The sequence below is a fragment of the Mustela erminea genome, chromosome 18 (assembly GCF_009829155.1).
Source record: "Mustela erminea isolate mMusErm1 chromosome 18, mMusErm1.Pri, whole genome shotgun sequence".
Classification (NCBI taxonomy): Eukaryota; Metazoa; Chordata; class Mammalia; order Carnivora; family Mustelidae; genus Mustela; species Mustela erminea.
In genome coordinates, this window is record NC_045631.1 from 21,122,635 (window position 1) to 21,148,017 (window position 25,383).

General features: G+C 54.1%; 1 protein-coding gene across 5 annotated transcripts in view; it reads left to right on the plus strand.

Moving 5' to 3' along the window:
* RAB11FIP4 (RAB11 family interacting protein 4) overlaps positions 1–25,383 on the plus strand; it is a 111,778-nt gene that overhangs the window by 67,940 nt on the left and 18,455 nt on the right. Inside the window, exon 1 of one of the 5 annotated variants that reach the window (XM_032320229.1) lies at positions 11,728–12,027. The exons of the other annotated variants lie outside the window; for them this stretch is intronic. Coding sequence (XP_032176120.1) covers positions 11,998–12,027 — 30 coding nt within the window. The 5' untranslated portion in view covers positions 11,728–11,997. Of the gene's footprint in view, positions 1–11,727; positions 12,028–25,383 lie in introns of those variants that run through there. 5 annotated transcript variants of the gene reach the window in all.

Consider the following 25,383-nt stretch of genomic DNA (forward strand, 5'->3'; position numbering starts at 1 on the left):
CCCGCTGCGTTCAGGGCTGCTCGAGAGTTCCGGTGAGACGAGGGTCCCTGTGGCTCTAGTGTGTTCCTTTCCACCCTGTGGTGTTTAGGGAGGGATTTTCAAGGCCAGAGCGTCATCAGGAAAGGAGCTGAACTAGGAGAGAAGGCGCCATTGGTGATGCAGTAAGTGGGACTGGGGGTGGGCAGGAACCAAGAACCTGTGAGGAGAGGGGCCCCGGACTGAGTGGAAGGGTCTGTCTGGGGGCCAAGCATCAGGGCGGGAGGAAGGCCAGTGCACAGATCCGGTGAAGGGGACAAGATGCAGCTCTCTTCTGGTTACTTCTCTCGCACGCAGTCAGCAGCTGTGAGGGAGCAGGGGGAAGCCTGATTGGAGGTGGGGGTGGGGAGGAAGGAGCACCAGTTTGGCCTGAGGGCTCCCAGCTGGCAAATGCTAGCCCTGAGGTGAACCGAACTCCGGGGCTCCGGGCTTCACTGGATGGGAAGAGTGCAAGGAAAGGCATTCCCAGCAGAGGGAACAGCAAAGGTGTCAAGCCTTGGTAGGCCCCTCGGGTCACAGGAGCAGAAACTGTGCAAATGTGTACTGAGCTACTGCTGTGCTCAGTACACAACATCCTCATCCCGTGTTTCGCTCGGCAGCCCCTCCATAGCCCTCCAAAGCAGACACCGCTGACCCTCATTTGTGGCAAAGTTGCCTACTTGCTACCGTCTGTTTGTAATCCCCCAATCAAGACGCCGGTTTCCCCGTGACCATTTGCATGCATGCTCAGAGGGATGAAATGTGGGTCGGCCTCTCAGGGTCGAAGAAGACATTCCTCTGTCTTCTTGTTTCTGCTCAGACTGAAACAAGCTTCCTTTTAGCAGTCTTTTTAGTGCTGTGTTTTGTATTTGGGGGTTTTTGTTTCTTTGTTTTTTAGGGGCGGATTGTGTTGGTTTTTTTTTTTTTTTTTGGTTGATGAGTTCGCCATGTAAAATGCCCCCCAAATGTGGTGAAGTGTTGTCTATGGTTCCTAGGGGCAGGAAAGCCGCGATGTGCCTTTTGGAGAAAATACATGTTAGATAAGCTTTGTTCAGGCACAAAGGACAATGCTGTCCTCCATAAGCTTGTTGTTAAGTAACATACCTTTAGGGGCACCTGGGTGGCTCAGTGGGTTAGGCGTCAGCCTTGGGCTCAGGTCATGATCCCAGAGTCTTGGGATTGAGACCCGAGTGGCTAGGGTGTGTTGGAGGGATGGGTCCCTGCTTGGTGGGGAGTCTCCTTCTCCCTTTGCCCCTCCCCGCTTTTTGCTTGTGCACTCTCAAATAGAATCTTAAAAAACAACAACAACAAAAAAAGTGCCTTTAAATAAACCTGCATAAAACAAGCTTTTGCATTGCTCAGTTGACGGAACTGTTGCAGTCAGAGGAGCCCTAGGAGCAATGGTCCGGCATTCACCAATTCGGGGTTCACGTGGCTACCTGCTAACAGCGAGAACACTGTCTGTGAGCTAGGGGACGCACAGAGCAGAGCTGGGGCTGGAACCTGGGCTGGCCAGGCACCAGAGCACTTTACTCCCATGAATGTGGCCTTGTGGTCTGGTGGGGACGGCAGGGGGCCTGGCCTGGAAGAAAGGTTTCTTTCTTAGGGCCCCCTGGGAGCAGCCTCTCCATCCCCTCCCCTGGCCTGGTCTGGGCTCAGGCTTCTCCGGTGTCTACCTGAACACAGTGGCTCCTTCAGCCTGGCCCGGGCGGCGGCCGCAGAGCTCCACAGGGTTGTGGTTTTCCTCTAAGTGGGAAGAACACACTGGCTCAGTGTCCTGGGGCCAGGCGCCTTGGGTTTCCCTCTGCCGAGCCCAGCCCTGAAAGGGGACCCACAAAGGAGGTATGTGTGCCTGAGACCAGCTCCCGTTGTCTGCCTGCCGCTGTGGCTGCCTGTTTATTCAGGGACGGCGTGGCCCATCCTGGGCAGGTCCAAGCGAGCCACTGGCCCTGGGCCCTCCAGAAACCACCCCCGGGACTAGGCTGCCCACTCCCTTCCTTCTCACAGTGGAGAACCCACAGCCCGGCTTCTGTCATTTATGGGGTGGCTGGGTTTTTGTGGGTTTTGGGTGGTTTGCATTCCAGCATCACCAAGATAATTTAGGAGATGACTGGGGCCAGCGGTGGGGGGTGTTTGGTTTTAAAGTGGAATTACAAGCCTTTCAGTGTGTGCCTCGAAGAGGTGAAGCCGCCTTCACCCTCCACCATCCTTGTCTAAAAGTGACTCTCCTCCCAGGAGGGGGCTGATTTCCTGAGATGAATTCTTGCCATCCTGAAGGAGCCCCTGTGCTAGGCCCGACTGCAGTCTGGGAACAGGGAGGCAGGTCAGCCGCAGGACTGCGAGGAGGAGCAGTGACTGTGGCGAGGGGGCTCCGAGGGCCTTATGGGTCACACTCCACGGGAGAGCAGCTAAAGGCAGGCAGTGGGCAGGTGGGCAGGTGGGGTGACCTGGCAGGGGACACCTTCGACAGCCAAGCTGTGGGGCCAAGGAGGGGAGCCTGCGCTGGGCGTGAGGAGAGTTGGGTGTGGGACAGTGCGCTCCCTGACCCACTGTCTGTGGGCTGTCAGGGTAGCTGAGGCAGCCTCTGCTCCCCAGCATCTCGAGTGTAGGGCCTCTTTAGTGAGCTCACACGCCGGCCTGCATGTGGGTGTGCACATGCAGACGACCGGAAGGGCAACAAGCTTAGTGCACAGCCCTACGTGTCTGTCTTGGTGGAGAACAGAGCAGCTCTCCGGGGTCAGAGAGGCCAGGACAGGTGGCCAGTAGTTCCAGGCAGGACTGCACCTTGTTCTTCTCTCTCTGGGTGGCTGGCACCGTGCCTGGGCCTGCAGTTTCTGCTCAGTAAATGTTGTTCCAGTAAATGAACAAACTAGTGAATGAATGAATGAATGAATGATTGAATGAATGGTTTCAGTCCTACTGTGGTTACTTTGGGGAAGTTTTTTAGAGACCTGAGCCTCCCTTCCTTCATAGCATCACAGTTAGGGGAACTGTCCCTGGAGCCAGCTGCCTGGTTTGGAATCCTGGCTCTCCACTTCCTAAGGTGTATGTCCTTGAGTAACCTCTCTGAGCCTCAGTTTTCCTGTCTGCGAAATGGGACAGTCCTTGCCTCATAGGGTTGCTGTGAGGATTGTATGAGTTAATATCATGTGAAGCCCATGGAACAGAGCCTGGTACATAGTAAGTGCTATGTAGGCGTTTGCTATTAATAAAATGAAGATAGTAACATTTAGTTGTTCTGTGCAGCTGTGTGCTGGGAGCCTGGTACACGGGTTTTCCCAAGGGTATGCCTTCCAATACTGAGTTCCTGGTGTTGGTAGACATTAGATGACAAGGGATCCTGTCCAAAGCTGGGGCCCGAAGAAACCCCAGATTACAATGGAGCGAGGCAGGTTTCTCTCCTGCCAACATGTTCTGTGGCATCTCCAGGGAGGAGTAAAGAATTTCGCCGGTTGATTTGACCACAGAGCCCTTTCTTGCTGTCAGAGTGGTGTAGGGACTCCATGAAACACACTTCTGGAAGCAACAAATCCTTCTTCCCTCCGTCTCCTCAGGAGCCCTGGCCTATCTATCCTGCGCCCGCCCGCTGGTGGCCCCCAGTGACAGGTCAGGGTACCTCTCCCTGGGTTTGGAACTGGGACAGCAGGCAGTGGCCAAGTCCACAGCAGAGGAGTGTGTAGCCCTCCACCCGAACACCCTCAGTGCAGTGGGCTGCATCCCACCCTCAAGGGCAGTACTTGGCGGGGGCACCACAGAGGCCTGGCTGGGACTACAGCTGATTAAAATAATGAGCTGGACCTCGACAGAGGATGATGGAGGGAGGGGTGAGGCCCTTCCTTGCTCACAGCCTTTCATCATCCTTATTAATTAGTTTCTGCCACCTTCCAGATGAGTCTAGTTGCTGTCGGGAAGCTGGTTATGCAGTAAGAGATGGCAAGGGGGCCTGGGCATGGGCCAGCAGACCTGAGTGCACATCTTGGCTCTGACACCCTGGCCATGTCACTGAACCCTCCTGAGCCTCGAGCTTCCTCATCTGTAATATGGGTGCAGTGACCGCTATCCACAGAGGGTTGGACTAGAATAAGGGAGAAGAAATGAAGTGACTGGTACACCGTGGATCTTCAGTATTTGGTCCCTGTTGGAATCACAAGCAGCAGGGAAATGATCTCTCTTTGGTTTCAGGGTTTGCGTTAGGCAGAGGGGGGTCTCCTCAGAGCTCAAATCTGGTACAATCCGGGAAGAGGGCAACTGGATCTTGAGAAAGACCTTTCTTATTTCCTTGTTTCTCTCCTTGTCAGTGCCCAACTCAGGAACTTCCAGAAAATATTCCCACGAATTCATGACTAATCAGGCCCTCGGCCTGTATCATTTACGTGCGAGGGATCCTCAGTTCCATTCAGGGCCTCAGACATCCCTCAAGTGCCTGCTACGTGCCAGACTTGTTAGCAGCAGGAGTCCAAAGACTCTGGGGACAGGGACCCTGTTCTCAGGAATCAAGGTGCTAAGGGGGGCCTGAGAGGAGGCCAGTCCCAACAACATGGTGTGTCCCCATAGTAGCAGAGCTTGCCTTTGAGGGATGGAGATCATGAAGCCAGGGAGTCATTTATTCTCCCCGGAAGAAAAAGAGAAGGCTTCATTTGGCAGGTCACACCTGAGTGGGATTTTGAAGGATGAATAGGAGTTTGTCAAGGGAAGCTACTGAAACATCATCCCCAGTCTCCTCCCAATTACCATCCCCCCACTTTCTGGGGCCAGTGTGGATCTTCTGCCATTAAGAAGCTTTGTGACTGTGGCAAGTCCTTTTGTCTCTCCTGGCCTGTTTCCCAGGTCCCTTCCAGCTTTAACGCATGATGATTTCATGTCTGTACCTAGATGATGAGAATTTCTAAAAAAGTCCTCATATTTGCAAAACACTTTCCAAAAGTCTTTGACATTTTCTTTCTTTCCAAGTTTTTCCATCCATTTTTAATGAACTTTATATATTAGAGAAGCCATGATCATGTCATAATTTCTCAATATTTATATGAATAATTTTTATGTTGTGTGATACTTCTTTTCTTGTTTGTTTGACCTTTTTAAAAAATTTTTATTTATTTACTTGACAGCATAAGCAGGGGTAAGGACAGGCAGAGGGAGAAGGAGAAGCAGGCTCCCCACTGAGCAGGGATCCTGATGTGGGGCTTCACCACAGGCCCCTGGATCACGTCCTGAGCCGAAGGCAGACACTTAACTGACTGAGCCACCCAGGTGCCCCTGACCTTTTTTTTTTTTTTTTTAAGATTTTACTGGTTTGAGGGAGAGAGAGAGAGACATAAGCAGGGAGGAGGGGCAGAGGGAGAAGGAGAAGCAGACTCCCCGCTGAGCACAGAACCTGATACAGGGCTTGAACCCAGGACTCTGAGATCAAGACTGGAGCCGAAGTCAGATGCTTAACTGACTGAGCCACCCAGGCACCCCAGCCCTTGACCTTTCTTAATGCAAAGTTGACCACACTTACCCCTTTTGACCAAAGAGGAAACCAAAGTTTGGCAAGGAGAAATAACTTGCCCTTTGCTGGGAAGTGGCATGGTCAGGCCTCCAATCCGGGTCTTCTGACCCTGAGTTTAGGGTTCTCTCCACTGTTCCACGGGACCTCTCACACACCCCACAAGACTAAAATCCCTCTGTCGGTTGTTCATAAACAATGCCTCATGGATCCCTTGCCTTGTGCAGCCCCAGGTCAGGTGTTGCTGCTGGCACAGAGTTGGACGAGTCAGGAGCCCTGGGTGTGGAGGATGCCAGGCCCCGCCCTAAAGACACTGCTTCAGGGAAAGAGCTAGGCCGGAGGCGCTGATGGGCAGGAGGCAGGACCTCGAGGATTGTCAAGGGAGAGCTCTTTCAGCCAGAGAGCAGGAGGCAGGAGCAGATGGGGAGCAGAATGGCAGGAACACTTTCCTGAAACAAAATCCAGTCCCTAAATCCAGGACGAAAATGCACCTTGTCCCTAATGTCTGTCTGATTTCTCACCCTCCTTTGGTTTTCTTCGGAGCCTATGTCAGAGGTATCGCTGATTCATTTATTTGTTTGTGGTCTGATGGCCCCCGGAGAGGGTGAGCTTCACGAGAACCAAGACCTGATGATTCATAGCTGTGTCTCCAAGACCTGGAACAGGGTCCGCTCAGAGAGATCTTCACTGAATATTTGTAAATGGATGGATGGATGGATGATGGACAAGTGATGCCTTCACCGGTGGTCGCCCCACCTTTAGCAAAGTGGTTCCCAAACTTGCTTGCATTGGAAACATTTGGGATCTTGAAAAACTGCTCACAACTGAGACATTTGGATTCAGTTGTGACCCAGGCACTGAGCTTTTTTTTAAGTTCCCCGAGTCAGCCTAGTGTAGTGTTTGGGAACCCCTGCTTTACCACCAGCTTGTAGAAGTCATAGCCACAGCGGCCTGGGCTGAGGAGGTGGGGAGGAGGGGGGAGGCATTTGGAGGAGAGGAGAGTGGTTCATGCTTTCTTGAATTTGCGGCCACCTGACGCTACCGAGTGTAAAGGAAGGGGAATTTCTTCTTCCTTGCCCTTACCCAATCCAAGTCACAGAGGACCTGGTCTGATTTCCTCCTCCCCTGCCATCTCCTCCTCTTAGATGGTCAAATGAGTCAGAGGAAACTTGGGTTTTCTCACCATTTTCCCCTCCTATTAGGTCTGCATGAGTAAGAAAACCCATTGTTCACATGTGCCCAGGTTGACAAAAATAGAGCTTGGCCTCTCTGAGCACTGAGCTGGGGCGAGTCAATAAAGACCAGTCCCACCCAGTCTGCCAGCCAGACATTATAAGGAAAAACAGGTCTGGGGCAGAGTGCTACAGGAGTCCTGGCCAAGGGACAGTCACCAACACCTAGCTGTTTGCCAGTGGGAAAGGGCTCCCGTGTCTAAGGCAAACGCCTGGGTCCAAGATCTGCTCCTGGGCTAGCCCAGGGTTGTAGGATGCAAAGGGACCTTAGCGACATGCCATCTGAACCCCATCTTCCCAGAGGAAGGAAGGGTCCCAGATGCCCTTCTCTTCCAGGCACAGTACAGGTCCCCTGGCCAGGCTCCTGCAGGAGTGAAAGGGTCTGGGATTCAGGGGTTGCTCCTGTTGTTTCTAGATGGCACGTGGGAGCCATCTTCCTTAGGGGTCAAGAAGCCTCTGTAATCCCAGGGTTCTGTCGGCTTCCTTAGTACCAACTTCTCTTTCTAAAGCTACTACTACTACTTACCGACCTAAGTGGAAGTCCGTATGTAAAGCAGTGGAAAATGGAGCTATTCTGGCTCACCTGAGCATCCCCTCCTTTTGCGGGGTCTCCAGAGAAACCTGCAGGTTTCTAGGAACTGACTTTGAGAACCACTGGGCTTGAATGCTTTTTTTCAGCCCTGGTATTATTTGTGTAGCTGTTTTCTTGTTTGTCCATGTGGCTCATGTTCGTTGGCCTCAGTTGCTTGGCTAACATCAACACTGGGTAATGTTCGGAGAACTCTTTTCCTAATTATGCTCTTTTCCATAATTATGTCATGTATGTTCAGCCAGTCCTTCCATATGGCCCCAAACATGTACAAAATGTTGCCGCTTTACACCATCTGATGGTGAGCTAACTCCTGCCTGGTGACAGCGGAAGATGACAAACGTGGAAGGATAGCTGTGGCTCAGAGAGAACTTCCTAGATTCTCTGCCCTCACCTGGCTCACCCAGGTGAACACGGTTTTTACACCCCCATCAGTATGTGGAGGCTAACTTCTGCTTGTCAACATTCTGTCTGCTTCTCTCTGGCTTTGGCACCCAGACAGGAGTATTCCCAAAACTATAGTAAAAGAAGTTGCAGGACATAAAAAGAATTAATGAGAGGGACTTGTCCTCTGCACATTATTCTCGGATAGATTCCCAGGGAGATGGTTTCTGTTTTTAATGAGATCCTTTGGAAATAACAAGTCGAAGCCCTTAGGAGACGCACAGCACCGGGTGGGCACTGGAAGGTTATCAACTGCCCATCACTCCCCATCTTCTGCCAGTCATTTGCCCCTCAGTAAAGCATCCCAGCCAGAGCAGGAGTGGAAGTGGGGGAGGCAGCCAAGGAGCCTGAGTTTCAGTCCCTGCTCATCTGATACCTCAGGGTGCGGTTTGGACAAATGCCTAGCCTTCTCTGAGCCTCCATCTTTCCATCCATAAAATGGGGGAAGAGCACATTAGCTCTTTCTCCAGAGAGCCTTCCTAGCTTAAAATCTAAACACAGCTAATTAAACATCTAAAACACAGCTATGGGAAGGAACCAGGTTAGCTACTGGGAGACCCTCATGGCCTCCAACCCCATAGGTAGGACTGTGCTCAGGATGGGGGACTATATTTCCCTTATTTCCCTAGTAATTCTCTCCCAGGCCAGCCCCCATGTGAATGAAAAACACTGAGTCCTCTGGGAGCCCTAGCTTGGGCTGGAGCCCTCAATTTCCATGTCCATTTCAGAAGACATCCTTCCTCCCCAACCCCAAATTATCATTGATCCCCTAAACCCCCTGGAAGATGTCAGGGCCTCTCCCAAAAGTCAGGATTCTTGGGGCACCTGGATGGCCTTGTCGGTTGGGTGTCTGACTTTTGATTTTGGCTCAGGTCATGAACTCAGGGTCGTGAGATCAAGTCCCACATCAGGCTCCGCACTGGGCATGCAGCCTGCTTGGGATTCTCTCTCTCCCTTTCCTTCTGCCCCTCACCAACCCTCTAAGATGTCAGGGTTCTAAATCATCCTATAAGCTATTTCAGGTTCTAATCCTCACCTCAGTTCTCCCCAGCCTCTTATCACATGGTCATTGGAAATGGCTGCTGTTTATTGAGCACCTGCTATGTGCCAGGCCTGCTCTGAGTACTATATGCATGGGTCCTGACTATTTTGATCCTCAAAATAATCCTGAAATACATACTATTATTATCTCCAATTTGCAGGTGAGGATACGGAGACACCAGAAATTAAACTTGCCTTGGCTCATCCAGATAACCTTTTACAAGGTGGTAAAGCCAGGATAGAACCCTTGGCTCCAGCCTTGGAGCTCATATCCTGAATCACTGAATCAGACCAGGGCTCATTTATGCTGCTGGTCATGAGAAGCTACTATTTATTGAGTGCCTGTAGCACAGGAAGCATTGAACTAGACACTTATTTTATCATTTAATTCAAACCTCCCAGCTGGAAGAGGAAAGGTCTTGTTTCCATTCTATAGAGGTGACAGCCCGTGCTCAGAAACAGCGAATGACTTGGCTGTGGTAAACTGTAGAATGAGGCAGGCTTCAGACTCAGAAGTGCTCAGTGCCAGCATCTTGTGACCCTCCTCTCGGGCACACTGCTTTTCAGGACAGAAACCTGGAGATGCCACTCCCTCCACCACACCTTTGGGAAGAATAAAGAGGGACTCTAGAAACCACTCCCTCCACAGAGCCCTCCAAAATGGCGATCTGGGGGCGCCTGGGTGGCTTAGTGGGTTAAAGCCTCTGGCTTTGGCTCAGGTTATGATCCCAGGGTCCTGGGATTGAGCCCCTCATTGGGCTCTCTGCTCAGCAGGGAGCCTGCTTCCCTCTCTCTCTGCCTGCCTCTCTGCCTACTTGTGATCTCTGTCTGTCAAATAAATAAATAAAATCTTTTAAAAAAAAAAACTACTAAAAAAAAAAAAAAGAAAATGGCAATCTGACTACCCTAATGAGGGCGGGGTGGAGGGTACTTGACATGTTCTGCTCTTCTTCACTGACTTTTGCCCAAAGCAAGCTAGGACCTAGAACAGCGCCGATCACCTGAGGTTTCTGCTTCCCTCCCCCAGTTCTGGATGGTCCTCTCACGTGACCTGCTTTCTGGTTCTCCACAGCCCTTAGGGGCACCATGAGACTCAGAAGGGAAGAGGGGAAACTGAGACAGAACCCCCTGGATGCAGCTACACCCTGAAACCTCACAGGAAGCCACTGAGCCGAGGTCTCAGGGTGGAGCTGGAAAGGCAGAGGAGGCCCAGGGTGCGTGGGCTCATTCATGCACCACACCTGTGGTGAGTGACTAAAGTTAAGTGTACCCTCTGCCAGGATGCACAACAACTCATGAGGTTGACCTAGCCCCATTTTACAGATAAGGACACTGAGTCTCAGAAGGGTTACATAACTTGTCCTAGGCCTCATAGCTGGCAAATAGGATTGAAACCCAAGTCTATGTGATTCCAAAGCCAGTGTTCATTATGATACAACACAGCACTTCTGCATGTTAGGGACTGCGGGAGTGGACCCAAGCAAGGGTGAGAAATAGTCCATGGTGCCCGCACAGGGATCTCTGACCTGCAAGACCATCAGCAGGGAGGAGAGGGTCAGTGGTGGTAGGGTCTCCGCCTCACCCCCACTGCCCTAGCCTCCCCTGGCACAAAGCCTCTGCCAGGAGGCCCTCCTCTAGCCAATGCTGTCCTTTTTGGTGAGTTCCCTGTAGGGCTCAGAGCCTCAGTGGGATGCTTTGCCTCAGAGTAGGGCCCCTGGTAGACAGAGAGGCAGCTGGCAACTTATTTGCAGGAGAGATTTGGGGGAGAAGGAAGTTGAGAGCAAAGAGCCAGAGAGAAGGAGGCAGAAAAGCTGAAAAGCTCTGTGTGTGTGTGTGTGTGTGTGTGTGTGTGTTGTTGATGGAATTGAACCAAAGCACCCAGCTGCCGACAGGCCCTGCCATGTCCATGTGCCACCCTGCTGGTCAGTGAGGACACAGGGAAGGCAAAGGGGACTTCATGTTGGCCTGAGACAGACAATTAGGAAGATAAATCCCCCAAAACTTACCCCCAGTTGGACAATGCAACGCTGACTCAAAGGGAAACATCTGTATTAGTTGCTGCTTTACATTTTTGCCTTCTTTAATCCAAAGCATAGTGAAGAGTTATGGGGGATGGGGAAGGAGGCACATTTTTTACTTAAATTATGTTTACTAGGATTCAACACAGAGTACTTCCTTTTTTATGTTTTCAGGTTTTTGTTTTGTTTTGTTTTTAAGATTTTATTTGTGTGAGAGAGGGACAGTGAGAGAGAGCATGAGAGGGGAGAAGGTCAGAGTGGGAGAAACAGACTCCCATGGATGCGGGACACCATCCCGGGACTCCAGGATCACGACCGGAGCGGAAGGCAGTCGCCCAACCAACGGAACCACCCAGGCGCCCCTTGCTTTTAGTTCTTATTGCCCCTTGGTTCTTTGTATTCCTGGGCTGCTTCTAAATACAACTGACTCAGACTGGTGGCGGTGGCGGTGGTAGGCGAGGGGGCTGGGGGTTTGGCAGATCTTCGTTCGGGTCCGCAAATGTGAGCGCGGAAGCGCTGGTCGGAGTCTCGCCGTACAGTGACCGCAACAGTGAGCGTAGTCGGGACCCGGCAGCGACAGCGACAGCGACAGAGCCCGCCAGGCAGGCTTGCGAGCTCACAAACTCGGTCTCCTGGAATCTGAGGGCCAGAGCAGTGCAAACCCAGCGACCTTAACCTCGCGGCGCGGGCTCGGGCGGGCCCAGGCGAGCCGCACCTCCCGAGTCGCCCCCTCCTCGGGTGGGTAGCCCGGGCCTGCCTCAGAGCCGCGACGCCATTGGTCGCCGCCGCCCCGGCCACCTGCCCCTACCTTGGGGGCGGGGTTACCTGGGCCCCGCCCCCCGAGGCTCGGGTTCCCAGACCCGGCTTCCTCCCCCGGCCCCGCCCCCGGCCCGAGCCCCGCCCCCTTCGATCCCCGAGCCCGGGCGCCTCGTGATGTCACGGCAGCTTTGATACAAAGAGCCCTTCGGCCCACGCGGGTCTCCCGGCAACGGGCGCGGGTGGGGGCGGGGCCGGCGCCTTCAACTGCTGCCGAAAGTGAGCGACCCGCCGCGGCGCGGCGGGGCTCTTCTCTGCGCTCCCCGCGCTGCCCGCCGCGTTGCTGCCCGCCCCGCCAGCCCGCGCCCGCCCGCTCCTCGCCCCTCCGCAGCGCACCGACTCGCCGCCGGACGGGGGATGCGCACCTCGCCCGCCCCCGGGGGCCAGGTAAGCGGCGGCCGAGGGACTGGTGCTCGCGGGGCTCCGGCGACGCGCACCTGGCCGGGCCCACGGCTCCGGGGCGGGGGAAGTTACCGAAGCGCGGAACTTTGCCCGCAGCTCGGGCGCCCGCTACCGCCCCGGGAGTGTCCGCCCTCTCGGCCCTGGCCGGGGAGGTCGGGTTACCTGCGACCTCGCGCGCGGGGCCGCAGAAAAGAAACCTCTGTTCCCGCTGCCCTTTCCAGGCCCTGTGCCGGCTCCCAGGTGCGGGGGATGAGCAGAGCTAGCTAGCCCCGGGACGCGGGGAGAAGGGGCCGCTTCTTCGGCGCAGTTTCGGAGAAGTGTTTTTGGAGGGACGTACTGGACTGGACAGGGGGCTGGTTTGCCAGGACGCCTTCCTCGGGACCCCCGGCCTCCGCGTCCCACCTCCGCTCCCAGCGCGCCTTGCCCCACCGGCACCGGTGTTGTCCCAGCTCCCTGCCCTTGGCTCCGCCGTGTCCCCGGGGAAGCTGTGCCCGGGCGAAGTTTTTCCGTAGCTCTTGGCGGCTGCACCGAGCCTGTTCCTGGGTTCCCTCGCTTCTCCGAGGGGCTCTGCTGGACAAGGAGGAGAGCCAGCCTAGTTCGGGGCTTGCGGACAGGGCCCTAGCCCTTTACAGCCAAGACGTCCCCGAGGCCAGAGGTGTGTGCGGAGTCCCAGCTCCTTGCCCTCCGGCCCCCGAGAGCCTGCCAGTAGTAGTTGTTGTTGTCACCGCCGCTTCTCTGTGGGCGACTAGCGTCTCTGAGGTCTTGGCAGAGCAGCCTCTGGAGAACCAATTGCGTCTGTGCTATGGGAACCTGGTCTGGACTTCGCTGGTGTTCCTTCTCCCCCGTTCACACCCTCCAGTGTACCTCTCTCTCCATTTATCTTTCTCCCCAGCCCTGCTCTCCCACAGATGGCTGGTAGGTGACACGTCACTCGCCCTGAGAGACAAGCCAGTGTTCCTTGTTTTATTATTTACAGGCCGCCTCCTCAAAGGATTGTGAGCGGGCCAGATTCCTGCGCTCAGCCTACACTTTTTGCCTTGGCAACCCCCCCCCCCCCGTTAGTTTCTGATGGTCCCCCAAACCCCTCTCTTCCCTTGGTGGAGGCAGGTGCTAATCTTCTGGGTTCCAGGGAAAGGGGTGGGGTATCCCCAGTTCCTGGTGACATGTGGCAGCCAAGTTAGGGAAAAGGGAATCTCAAAGGGGAGAAGGTGACCAGTTATGGGTATATCAGACCCATGCTGTAGGGATCTCTGTCTTCCTGTTTGCAACCAGTCAGCTTAGCCTTGGTGGAATCCTTGGGTCACTGCCACTGACTGGGGTCTTGCCTTAAGCCAGGCACCAGCTTGCCCAGATAGACTGGCCCAACGCAGACCCTGCTGAGCTCGCATGAAATCCTTCTTCTGTGCCCAGGTGCTGGCAATACAGGGACACTTCCCTACTGGTAAGGCGTTTGCAGGCTGTAGGGAGACTGAAAACCTGGGCCAAATTCCCTGTCCACTGCCCTGAGCCCTCAGGCACAGTGATCTAGGTTGTCTCCAAGATCCCTATGACTTCACTGGAGGGGTGTGTGGCCTGGAGGATTGGGGGAAGCCAGGGAAGAACCTGGGACTTGTAGCAGGCATCACGGCTTGGGGAATGCCTTCTGGGGAACAGTCTTTTTACTGGGGGGACCCCAGGCTTTGGTGGAGGGGGTGGGGTGCATGACTAAGGCCAGCAGAGAGATAAGACTGTGCCCAGGGAGGGACCAGACTAGCCAGGCCAGGTGAGCCACGGGAGATATGACCTTTGCCCCAAGGAAGACCAGCGGGAGAAACTACCTTAAAAAGGACCTCTTAGCAAGTAAGGGAAGAAAAGAAATCTGCCCAGCAGCTTGCCTTGAGGCTCTGGGCCGCAGTGGGAGAATATCCTAGTGGATATTCCGCTGGCCCCCACACGCCCATTCTTCCCTCTCTTCCGAGCACTTTGCTCTTCCCTCCCTCAGCACACTGGCCCCTTTGTGGCCTGCGAGCCCCCTTCCTTATGGGTGGGACTAGCTGCCCCCACATCTAGGGCTTTCTCTGGAGCCCTCCAGGAGACCTCCTGGCTTTCGCCTTCCCGCATTCCCTCCCTTCTCCTCTAGGTGGCTAGAAACTTCCTTCCCTAGGGCTGGCAGTCCGTCTTCTGGGCTGACTTTTTATGCCAAGGAATGTTTCACAACTGATCTTGCTTACAGTTTTGCTTCAGTTTATACATTTTAGCTGTGGGTATGGAGGAGGTGGAGGGGATGAGGAAGACTCCCGGTAAAGTACCAGGTGAGTGATCCCTGGAAGGCAGACCTCTCAGGACCTTGTCTGGGGGAGGGACAGCCTGGGCACGGGGTGCCCACTCTCTGGCTCTTCTCTCTGTCTCCTGGCACAGGGCTCAGTGCATTTTGAAAGGGAAGCCTCTTTATCTGGTCTGCCCGCTGCCTGAGGTTGGCATTTGGGGCACAGTGCCTTGGCTTTGCCGGCCAGGTAGAACCCCTGGGCATGGGCTCTGTTTTCCTCTGGATCTGCTCTGTTGACTCTTGACTCAGGAATGGGCTGTTGATGGTATCAAATCACTGGCCTTTCCAAGGACGTGGACCCCTTGGGTCTTCCCCCTGCTGGTCTCCCAGCTCCATTAATGGGTAATCCTGCCCCGTGACCGGCTGGGTATGAGGAGACAGCAGCGTTGACTTGGCAGACCCACTCTGTGTCTTACTAGACATTGTGGGACCACCTGTCCTGGATGTGGTAGGGCCAGCCCCTCTGTCAGATGGCTTTCCAAGGCATTTCCCCATTTCTGTTGGCCCCGCCCTCACCCAGCACATCACCCAGCACGGGCAGCTCCTCCGCAGACACTGGAGCGTCTCGTCTGTGCCAGACCCCATGCTGGGTGCTTGAGTTATGGCAGCATAGGGCAGCAGCAGTGCCTGTGTCCGTGGAGCTTGTGTGATGGCCAGCAGGCAGGGAACAGGTGCAGCACACGGGGTGGCCGGACTGCAAGCAGGCCAGTGGGGCTTGTGGACTTAAACAGAGTGGGCAGGGAAGTCCTCGCTGAGAAGGTGGTGTCCTGACAAAAGAGGTTCAGGTCCAGGGAGAGTCACTGCAAGGGCAAGGGCCCTCGGGGGGGCCATGGCTGACAAGGCCAAGCTGCGATTGGAGAGGGAACCAGGTCAGGGCAAGGGGCACGGGCTCACAGAGATCAGGGACTCACATGCTGCCAAGCGAGCGCCCAGACCCCCAGAGAATGGGGGATGAACAGCACACAGTGGAGACTAGACATCCACTGGCACAAAGTGCATTTCCTTGCTCTGTCCTCTGCAAACCCTCGCTGTTGAGGGGTCTGGGCACTGAGGCATTTCTTTTGTTTTTAAGGATTTTATTTGTTTATTTGTTTTCTTATTTGATACAGAGAGAGCACAAACAAGGGGAGCAGGCAGAGGGAGAAGCAGCTCCCCGCTGAGCAGGGAGCCCGATGCAGGGCTTGATCCCAGGACCCTGGGATTACGACCTGAGCAGAAGGCAGATGCTTAATGATTGAGCCACCCAGGTGCCCTGCATTGAGGCATTTTTTGAGAAGTGTCTGCATGTGGCTGTTGCTGCTGTGGACTTTCCAGCCGTTGGCCTGGGGTCAGGTCAGAGAAGCCTGTCCCTGTAAAGGTAGAGACCATTCTGGCCAGATGTTATTTCCGCCACACAGATCAGTACCAGCAGAACCTGCAGGGCACCGCTTGGGCCACCCTCCTGTTCCCACAGGTCTCTGCTAGCAGGGGTGCAAGGCCGGCCCCCCATCCTCTCCTTCTTGGGCTCCTGGCCTCCTTGAGCCTTGAGGTGTTCAAGCCTTCCTTTTGCTTCCATGGGCAGCACAGTTCTGGGCCCTGCTCTCCTGAGAAAACTAGCAAAGGCGCTCCCCCACCTGGGCAGCAGTTTTGGGTCTAATCTCTGTCTAGCCTAGGCCCCCAGAGAGAGAAAGAGTGTGTGTGTACACAGGGAGAAAGAGTGCAACCAGAAATGTGCTCATCCTTGGAGGTGTGTGTGGAGGTCTAGAGTTGTGGGGTCTGCGTGACCCCTGGCCCTGGCCCCATCTGGCAGGCTGGGACTAGTAACACCCAACGTTTCCAACCCCACTCCTCAACTTCCTTCAAGAAATGGGAAGTTTTCCGACTGTTGGCCATATTCGTAATTGATTCAACCTGTTTCGTCTTCCCAGACAAGTGGGTTCTTTCCCAGCAATGTAAACATGATTCAAATGAAAACAGAGCTCTGTGGCAGTTATTACTAATAGCTGTGGCCCTGCTTCTGGGAGCCTTTCTCTTTTAAGGGACCAGAAAGAGGAAGGCCTGAACAGAATCCCAGTGTGGGAGAGTGGGTGGGAACACTCGCTGTCTTGAGTCATCTGCTGTCACCCCCACCGTCCTCTGCACTCTGCAGGCAAGCCTCGTGGCCTGAAGAGGGAACTTGTGCTGCAAGAACCAGTGTGGTCTGCAGCGGACTTGGGGAAAGAGGGGGTGGGGGCAGGGTCTGCTCTTGGCGCCCGCCTTCAGTCCCCTTCTTCAGATAGGAGAGACAGAACAGCACGTGTCTCCTTCCCGCCCACTGGTTTTCCTGGGAGAAACAATCCACCTCAAAACACGAGTGCCTCCCTTTCACCCAACTGGGTACTCAGCCACTCAATGCCTTTTTTCTTCAAGTAAAAACAAAATGTTTTGGAGCCCGAGAATACACGTGTCTAGTCCCCGGCTCTGCGGTCTGCTCGCTGTGGGACGTCCGGCAAGCCGCCTCCCCTTCCCGGGCTTCCGGGGGCTGATGGTGAAAATAAAATGAGCCCCTGTGACCTGACAAGCCCAGATGGGTTCTGACCGGGGCTCGGTTGATGCCTGGTGGGTGGTTAGACAACCAGAGAGGCAGGGTGGTGTGGCGCCCGGGGGGCTGGGCTCTGGAGTCCAGCGGCCTATGTTCGAGTCCCGCCTCGGCCAGGCCAGCGGCTACTTGTGCAGTTGCAGACTATTTACCCTTTCCGTGCCTCGCAGCCTTCCTAGGTAAAAGGAGGACGATGCTAGTCCCTCCCTTGGAAGGCGGGTCTGTGAATCACTGTGTGAATGTATGAACAGCACTTCAAACCCTGCCTGGCGTATGAGGGAGCTGTTATTTTTAGTTCCTATAAGCTTCTAGTGGTTTGATCCTCGCGACTGATAACCTTAGCGCCTAACCGAATTTCTCGCCGGGAGGATGTCTGAGCAGAGGCAGGAAAATGGTGGAGGAGAAGCTCCACTACCTGGGGGGCTTTACAGGAGGAGCAAAACTCCCCTTTCTCAGCTTCTGTGCTGTTTCAATAAACCAACCCAGCCTCTTGTGGATGTGGGCTCTGGGGCTGGAGCGCTGTGACCAGTGCCCGCATGGCAATCTGGGCATAGATGCCAAGCACGTCCCGAGGTGCCAGGCAGCTCCCTGGGGCTTGGTGTGGGGCTGTGCACCTGGTTCTTCCTTCCCACCCCGCCAAGGGGAAGAGGCCACCGCCCCTCTGCTCACCCTCCCTTCCCTGGCCCCCAGTGTCTTATTAAAGCATTGCAACTCTGGCAGCCCACAGGGTCCCCAGAGATCTGGAGAGGAGCCGGACAGAACGATGCAGACTGTCAGCCTCCCCACCGTGTTGTGTGACTGCCCTTGGCCCTGTTCCAAGGAGCCAGCCTACCTGTTCAACAAGCTTGGCTGCTCTGAGATCTGCAGTTCCATGGGGGACTGGGGGAATGGCAAAGCCGATGGGCAGGGCCAGGCTGGCAGGTGGGTGGGGGTCGGGCCAGGCTCTGCGGCTAATATGAAGTAACCTTGAATCAGAAGACTCCTGGTGAAACGAGGGCTCTTGTTGACAGGCAGGTCTGGCCAGCACATTTTTGTGTGATTATCTACAAGATTGCGTCGGTTATTAGCAAAGAAGGACCTTGCGGCAGCCAGGCGTGCATGTGGGCGGTCACGTGCATGTGAGGAGTTGTCTTCTGCCCCCCAAGTCCCACACACAGTCTGAGGAACTGTGCCTGAGTCCCTATTCCCCACTTACGCTGTATTTTACAGACGCTAAGACACTTTCCCCCCCACGTTTTAGCATCTTCAGTTGGTATGTGTGGTACGTTTGCTGGTGTGCTTTCATTTCTCGATGTACTTAGAATAACAGTGTACCTTAAAATCCAAGGCGTCTCGGATTTAATGAAACACAGAAACTAGGTGACCTCTGGAGAGCTTATGTAACCTGCCCAGTTTCTTCAAGGAAGGGAGTAGAGCTACTTTGTAGTGGTGGGAGGGTTATGTGAGGGGACACTCACGACGATGTGGTTCAGGGAAACAAGGCTGGACTCCAGGCTGACCTGGGCTCTGATTCCCACCTTGCTGCACACAAGCTGTGTGACCTTGGGCAAGCGGAGCCACCTCTCTGAGCCTCATGTTCTTCTTCTGTCAGATGCCGGTCCTGGCTCCACAGTTGTCGTGATTGTGCATAAGGCATCTTTTCCTGTCTTACTGGGTCTCCTCTCCGGTCTCACTGCCCCATTCCAACTGGACTAGGAGGGAAAGTGAGGGCAGAGAGCAGGTTACCGGCCTTCGCAAGGTAGCAGAGGGAAAGGGGGTATTATTTATCGGGGCTTCTTGACTTGGTTTCTAATCCTTGAACATCATCTTTTTCTTCCTTCCTCCTCCTCCCACTTTGCCTGGGTTTTCATTTTCACATGTGTTTCCTTTTAGCAATTCTCCTTCCAGTCTCTCTTCTTCCTTTCTGTAAAAGCTCCCCACACACAGCCTCTCTGAAGCTCCCCATGGAGGGGAAGGGGAGGGAGCCCTGCCTGGTGGCCAGGTGGCATAGGCCCCAGGAGCCTCTGCCGGCCGTGGTCCATGACGTGATGTGCTGTGCTCCCGGCAGCCTTCAGCTCAAGCCCACGTTCTGGTGCCGCCCACCTTGCTGCTTCCAGTGCCCGTGTGGCCCGACCTAAGACTATTCCAGTGCTGCATACCGGACACTGCCATCACCGAGAGTAGTCTGTCTTTTCTGTACCCTTTCTGCTACATTAAAGTCAGACCTGTTCGCATCCCAGCCCTGCTGGCTCTGTGACCTTTTGCAGGTTACTTAACCTCTCTGAGCCTGGGTTTTCCCGTCTGGATGGTGGTTGATGCACAAAAGTACCTGGTACGTGCTAGACGCTTAATAGGTGAATAATTCTTTTCTGGTCCTCCTCAAACAGTTAAGACCACTTGATGTTTCTTTAGGGGCTCTGGGAGACAGATGGAGGAGCTCAGGGCAGGGAACTGCAGGGTTGCAGGCACAGGGACCTGGGCGAGCAGGATGTGTCAGGCAGCATGCATGCCTCTGGGACGGAACGGGGTGAGCCGTCAGGACCTCCACACCTTTGGGGAGTGAGGTTGATGAGGTAGGCTGCTTGCTAAGAGTGCAGTGGGCTGTGTGAGGTGCTGGACTACAGCGCGTGGGGACGTCCAGCTGACCATGGGCCACCCCAAGCAGGGCCTCAGCGAGAGCTGCTGCTGGAGGGAAACCTCATTCTCGTCAGAAGGACCCTCTGTTTCTCCCCCTCTTGAGATCCTGGTGAAAGCCAGTAGCCCAGCTCCCTCAATTTTGTGTGTGGTGCCTGGGTTCCCAGCCCCCTCTAGGTGCTGTCTGGACTCTGGCACAAGCGTCGACCCCCGTCCTTGGTGTGTAGCAGAGGCTATGATGAGTTCCCCAGCCCTGAGAGAGACAAGGCTGAGGTTGGGGTGCAACTTGGCTTACAGAACACCTGTGTCAGCGGGTCTGATGGCCCCTTTGGGGACCCCCCTGGCAGGAAGCAAGCCTGCCATACCACACGGCTTCTTCCTGGGAACAGGGGAGTGGGTGGGTCAGTTGTGCCAATGCTGGGATGGGAAAATCACTCCCCTCACCCACCCCGCCCCAGATCATCCTTCTCTCCTTAAAGTGGTGTACACGGGCTGAGGAGGAGAGGGTAAGGCACCTCACCCACCTCACCCAGTCCTAGGGAGAGAGTCATGGGAGCAGAGAAGGGGCTCATGGGACTTGTGCCTAGAGGTGGCTCTAGGGCCCTCCGCATGGAGGCAAAGAATTAGTCCCCTGGATATAGTGACGTTCTCACTGGGCCTTGTTTAGGGACAGGCCTTTGTGGCGTAGGGAGGAACTGTGTTTCAGGCATAAGGAGCCAGAGCGTGAGGGTGGTGATCATGTCCGACAAGAGCTTGGGGTACAAGGGGAGGGGGTGGCAGGATCATGTCCGGAGGCTGAGACCAGTGGGACGGGGCTGTGTGTGCTGGGCTGAGACGGGGGCCTGGTTTTGTGGCCATTGGCAAGCTCACGGGGTCTTTGACAGGGACCTTCTTGGACATTCTGTAGCCTTGTATTCCCCCTGGGCACCTCCTGCCCTCTGAGCCCCAAGCTGTGGCTTGTGTTCAGACCCAGAGCTCTCACCTGTTCTTACCGCGGGACAGCCCGGGAAGGGACCCGATCTGGCTTTGCCTCCCTGGCTTGTGGCCCCCAAGCTGCGCTCTGGCCAGCAACACTCTGGTGAGTCTGGCTGTGTGACAGCAGCCCTGGGGACACCTGCCCAAGGCACTGGACCAGGCAGAGGCAGAAGGATAGGAGGGAGCACCTGACCAGAACCTGCTGGGAGCACTGCTAGGACTCTGGGATGATGGGAGATGCCTGAAGGTTATAACGGTAGAGGCAGGGGGGCTGGAGAGTGGTGGCAGAGGAGTTCCCTGGTCCGTGGCCTGCCTGATCCCAGGCAGGGATCCCCTTGGCCCTGCAAGCTCTGGCTGTTAGCTCTGGGTAAACACTGGAGCACTCTGCTTAGCCTTCCCGGACTGAGGGCTTCTATGCAAAGAAGGGGATGAGGTAGGTACTGGCCCCATCTCTAGACGGTGGGTCAGCCCTGCTCGGGTGTACTCTCCTTGAGGCAGATGGTGGCCTCTCCCTGGGAAATTCACATCCCCTCATGGGAGGGTGCCCCGTGAAGGAACACTGCTCTGCCTGGCCGGCGGAGCTGGCCTGGGCCACTGTCGGCCCATCCCAGGCTCCTCTCTACCCCTTCCTTAGCATCGTGGTAAAACACGGAGCCCCCAAAGCAAGTCCCACAAACTCTTGACTGTGTGAGTAATTAAGCCCTCACTTCAAACAGCGACATCTTTAAAAGCTATAATTTGTAGCCCAAAATAGCTGCCTGTTCAAAGAGCCAGGAGAGCCCTTGATGTGTGCCCCTTTCAACTTGCAGCCTGTGGATTCGCCTTTGACATTTGAGTTGTCCGACACCCCTGGCTGTGGTTTTTTGGAGCCGCAGATCCAGTGGCCGGGTGGGAACGCCGCTTCCCAGCATATACTTGGGAAATCTTATTTTGAGCATTTAGATTTGGTGATTGATGTCCAGGGCTTCCTGGCTCGGGTTCACGTGACTCTACCTTTCTGTGTGACCACCCACGCTGGGTGAGGTGGCCTTATCCTTTTATGTGACTCCCAATTCTTCTGGAGAAGAATCACAGCATAACTTCAGGGGAAGGTAGACTAAACTCTGGACACTGGGTTCTTACCTGTAAGGAGGAGAGGGTATTTATGTGCAGGGATTTGCGGGGCAGAAAATGAGACCCTTTCAGTAAAGCACAGAGCAGACACTGGCCACGTGGGGGGTACTCCCGTGTGTCCCCTTCCCCCAGCTGGCCTCTTGTTGTAGACCGGCCCTGTGGATTCGGGTAGGTACTTGCAGGGAGAGGGGTACTGGCCCACAGGAAACACCTCCCTTGACCTGCAGCTTCGCCATCAGCTGACGTGCCTGGAATTCTTGGGGCTGGCTGCTGGGCTTGGTTTCCAGATGTGGAAGCAATTTGAGTTCTGTTTTCCTAATCCCCAACAGTTTGCTTCTCGAGTCCATGTTCTCACTTGAATATCAAGACCGTTGGCTCTCTTTCAGGGCAGGGGTTAGGCTAGATGGCCTCTTTGGATCCCTTTTTGCTCAGGAGGTAGTTTCCCTGAAGCACTCTGATCACTCTGACCCAGGGCTTTGTTAGGACAGTCACACCCCTGTCAAGGGCTTGTTCCCTTCGGGAGAGAAGTTCACCGTGGGGCCACCTCCTCTCCATGGTTTTTCCCTGGAGATGGATCACTTAGCCAGAGGCAGCTGCTGTGTCTGCCTGACCCTAGACAGCCACCCGGGAAGGGGGAAGCTGGCTCCGGTTCTGGCTGGGTCTGGGGGTGGGGGGCGGGTGTCCCGGCTGAGCAAGGTGCCCACGTGTCCCAGGAATGATGAGGGCCCTTCTCCCCAAACTGACCACAGCAGAGGGAAGAAATTTCAAAGGACCAGAAATACCATCTGGCACGGATAAACTGGTAATATCTTGCTCAATTACGGAGAGCTCCTCACCGCAGAGGTGGCCTGCCCCGGCTCAGACTGTAGTTGCAGGCCTAACTGCTGGTCTCTCCTCTTGTAAACCATTCACTTTTTAGGTAAAATAACTTTTACATTTGTATTATAACTACACTAAATACAGTTCTAGGCAAACAGAAATTGCCTTTGCCATTTTAAATGTCTCTGGCTGAACTCCATGTACACGTTCCTTTAAAATTAAAACATAATACATATACTATTGAGGGAACACAAGAAATGGAAATAATGACTTAGATTTATATATATGGTGTTTAGGAAAACATCATTCTGATAATTACAGATCCGCCAAGCTTCAGCTTCAGCAAAACAGAGTCTCTTTAGAAATCGCAGTACCTCCAAACGATCACGAGAGAGAAGACAGCGTTTCTTTTGAGGAGAGAGGAAAACGAACAAACCCCCAGTCCCTTGATGAGCTTCTGGAGACCCAGTAGGTCTCTTTGGAGGCTGAATTGAATTGACCTAGAAGGAATTTGCCTTTATTATCAGGGTGGGAAGGTGGGGGACAAATCCAGGTGGGGCCGAGGGGCACCATACAGGCTTCCGAGTGGGGGAAGGAAAGGGTGGTCGTCAGCGAACAGCTAAGTACCACACACCGGCTGCCTTGAACCACTGAGATGAATTCTGTCGCACTTCTGGAGGCTAACCTTCAAGATCGAGGCGTCTGCGGGGTTGGTTTCTTCTGAGGCCCCTCTCCTTGGCTGGCGGATGGCTGTCTTCTCCCTGTCTCTTCACATGGTCTGTGTGTGTCCTAATCCCCTACTCCTCTTTAGGATACGAGACCATTGAATTAAGGCCCACCACGATGCCCTCCTTTTAATATGATTGCCTTTTTAAAGACCCTGTCTCCCCAAATAGTCACACTCTAAGGTACTGGGGTTGGGACTTTAACATATGAATTTGGCGGGTGATGGGACACAGTTCAGCCTATAAGAGGAAGTTCCTTTGAGCCATCTTCCGAGGAGGGGAGGAAGAGGAGTGTGAGCAGAGCCCGGCATCTAGGGAAAGAGCCCTGAGTGGAGGGGATGGGAGGCAGCTCTGCCTGCAGGCAAAGGCCCACTCTTGATGGGCCCTTCGGTGCTGTCTTCGGATGAGGTTCCAACGTTCTGATTCCTGGTTCGCCTTCTAGAACCTGAGCCACCGTTGCTGCCTGATCTGACCATTCGGAATCTAGACTGCTCCTCGTTCACCTCGTGGGGTTCTGACCCTTGGTTGTGTTGGTCCACCAGGCTCCCTGTTTCTGCTGACCCTGGCTCCGGGGTGTAGCATTCTTTAAGGAAGGCTTCACTTTTGCATGTTCCGTTTAAATGGAGCTAAACTTGTCAGAGATTTTCCACTTTTCCTTAACCCATTCAGCAAGTTTGGGGCAACTATCTTTCATGTTTTATGTATGTATCTTTCTGCTAATATACTGAAAAACAAACAAACAAAAGACCTGTAAGAACCGGTTATGGGAAGCCACTGAACGTGGGGCCAGGAAGTCTGTGTAACTCCCCAAGGTTTTGCCTGAAGCACCCCCTCCCAGGCCCGGTGGTTCCAGAGCCCACCATCCAGCTCCTGCAGTGGCCAGACTCCATCAGCCACACAAGAGGACCCCCCCACAGTGTTTCATTTGGAGCCCAAGCCAGCCCCTGCAACCAGGACAGACCATCATGGTGCTGGTTGGTGGGGGAGACTGTTCCAGCAAGGATTTGCATGCCCCAGCTGCCCTCCAGGGCCTCAGCCGTATTGGCTTTATCTCTCATGTAACTTTTTTCCCCCTAAACCATTTGAAAGAAAATTAAGCAAGACCTTATCAAAACTAAGGGTACTGTTCCTTCATAACTATTAGCAAGCGTAATTCCCTAATATCACCCAATATCTAGTCCATATTCCAGCTTCAATTTCGACTCCAATAGGACTTGCTAGCTAGGTGGTGGTTTGCTTATTTGTTTGAACTGGGATCCAGTCAAGGTTAACATTTAGCTTTTCTGTCTCTCGATGAATCTAAAACAGTGGTTCTTAATAGTGTGGTCCTGGGACCATCAGCATCACCCAAGAACTTGTTAGAAACGCACTTTGGACGGGACTGGAAGAGATTATGCTGAGTGAAATAAGTCAAACAGAGCGAGTCAATTATCATATGGTTTCACTTATTTGTGGAGCATAACAAATAGCATGGAGGACAAGGAGTGTTAGAGAGGAGAAGGGAGTTGGGGTAAATTGGAAGGGGAGGTGAATCACGAGAGACGATGGACTCTGAAAAACAATCTGAGGGGTTTGAAGTGGCGGGGGTGTGGGAGGTTGGGATACCAGGTGGTGGGTATTATAGAGGGCACGGATTGCATGGAGCACTGGGTGTGGTGAAAAAATAATGAATACTGTTTTTCTGAAAATAAATAAATTGGGAAAAAAAAAAAAGAAATGCACTTTGAGATATTTTATTTATTAGAGAGCCAGAGAGCAAGCATGAGTGGAGGTGGTGTGGTAGAGGCTGAAGCCGACTCCCCACTAAGGGAATCCAAGGACGTGGGGCTTGATCCCAGGACCCTGGGATCATGACCTGAGCTGAGGGCACACCTCTAACTGATTGAGCCACCCAGACACCCCTAGTAGAAGTTAGATCTTAAGGCTTGATTAGAATTGAGCATAGGAGGCTTGTCCTTAATCTTGTGTCCAGCAATTAGTGATGCTAGGTTCGATCACTGTTTTAAAGTGACAATAGCCTGTTTTTACCACAGTCGAAATATTGGGGGGGGCGGTTAGAGGGTGTTCAGAGGGTGTCAGGTGGTTCTTTGGTACCGTGCCAGTGTCTAGTCTAGTTCCTCGTCAATCTCCAACCCAACGGTTTTATTCTGCAGTTGGGGACAGCGTGCGATTTGGGCCAGGTCTCGTTTGCATGGCTCACACCTTCCGTCTCTCTTCTAATTCTGTTGTTTGCC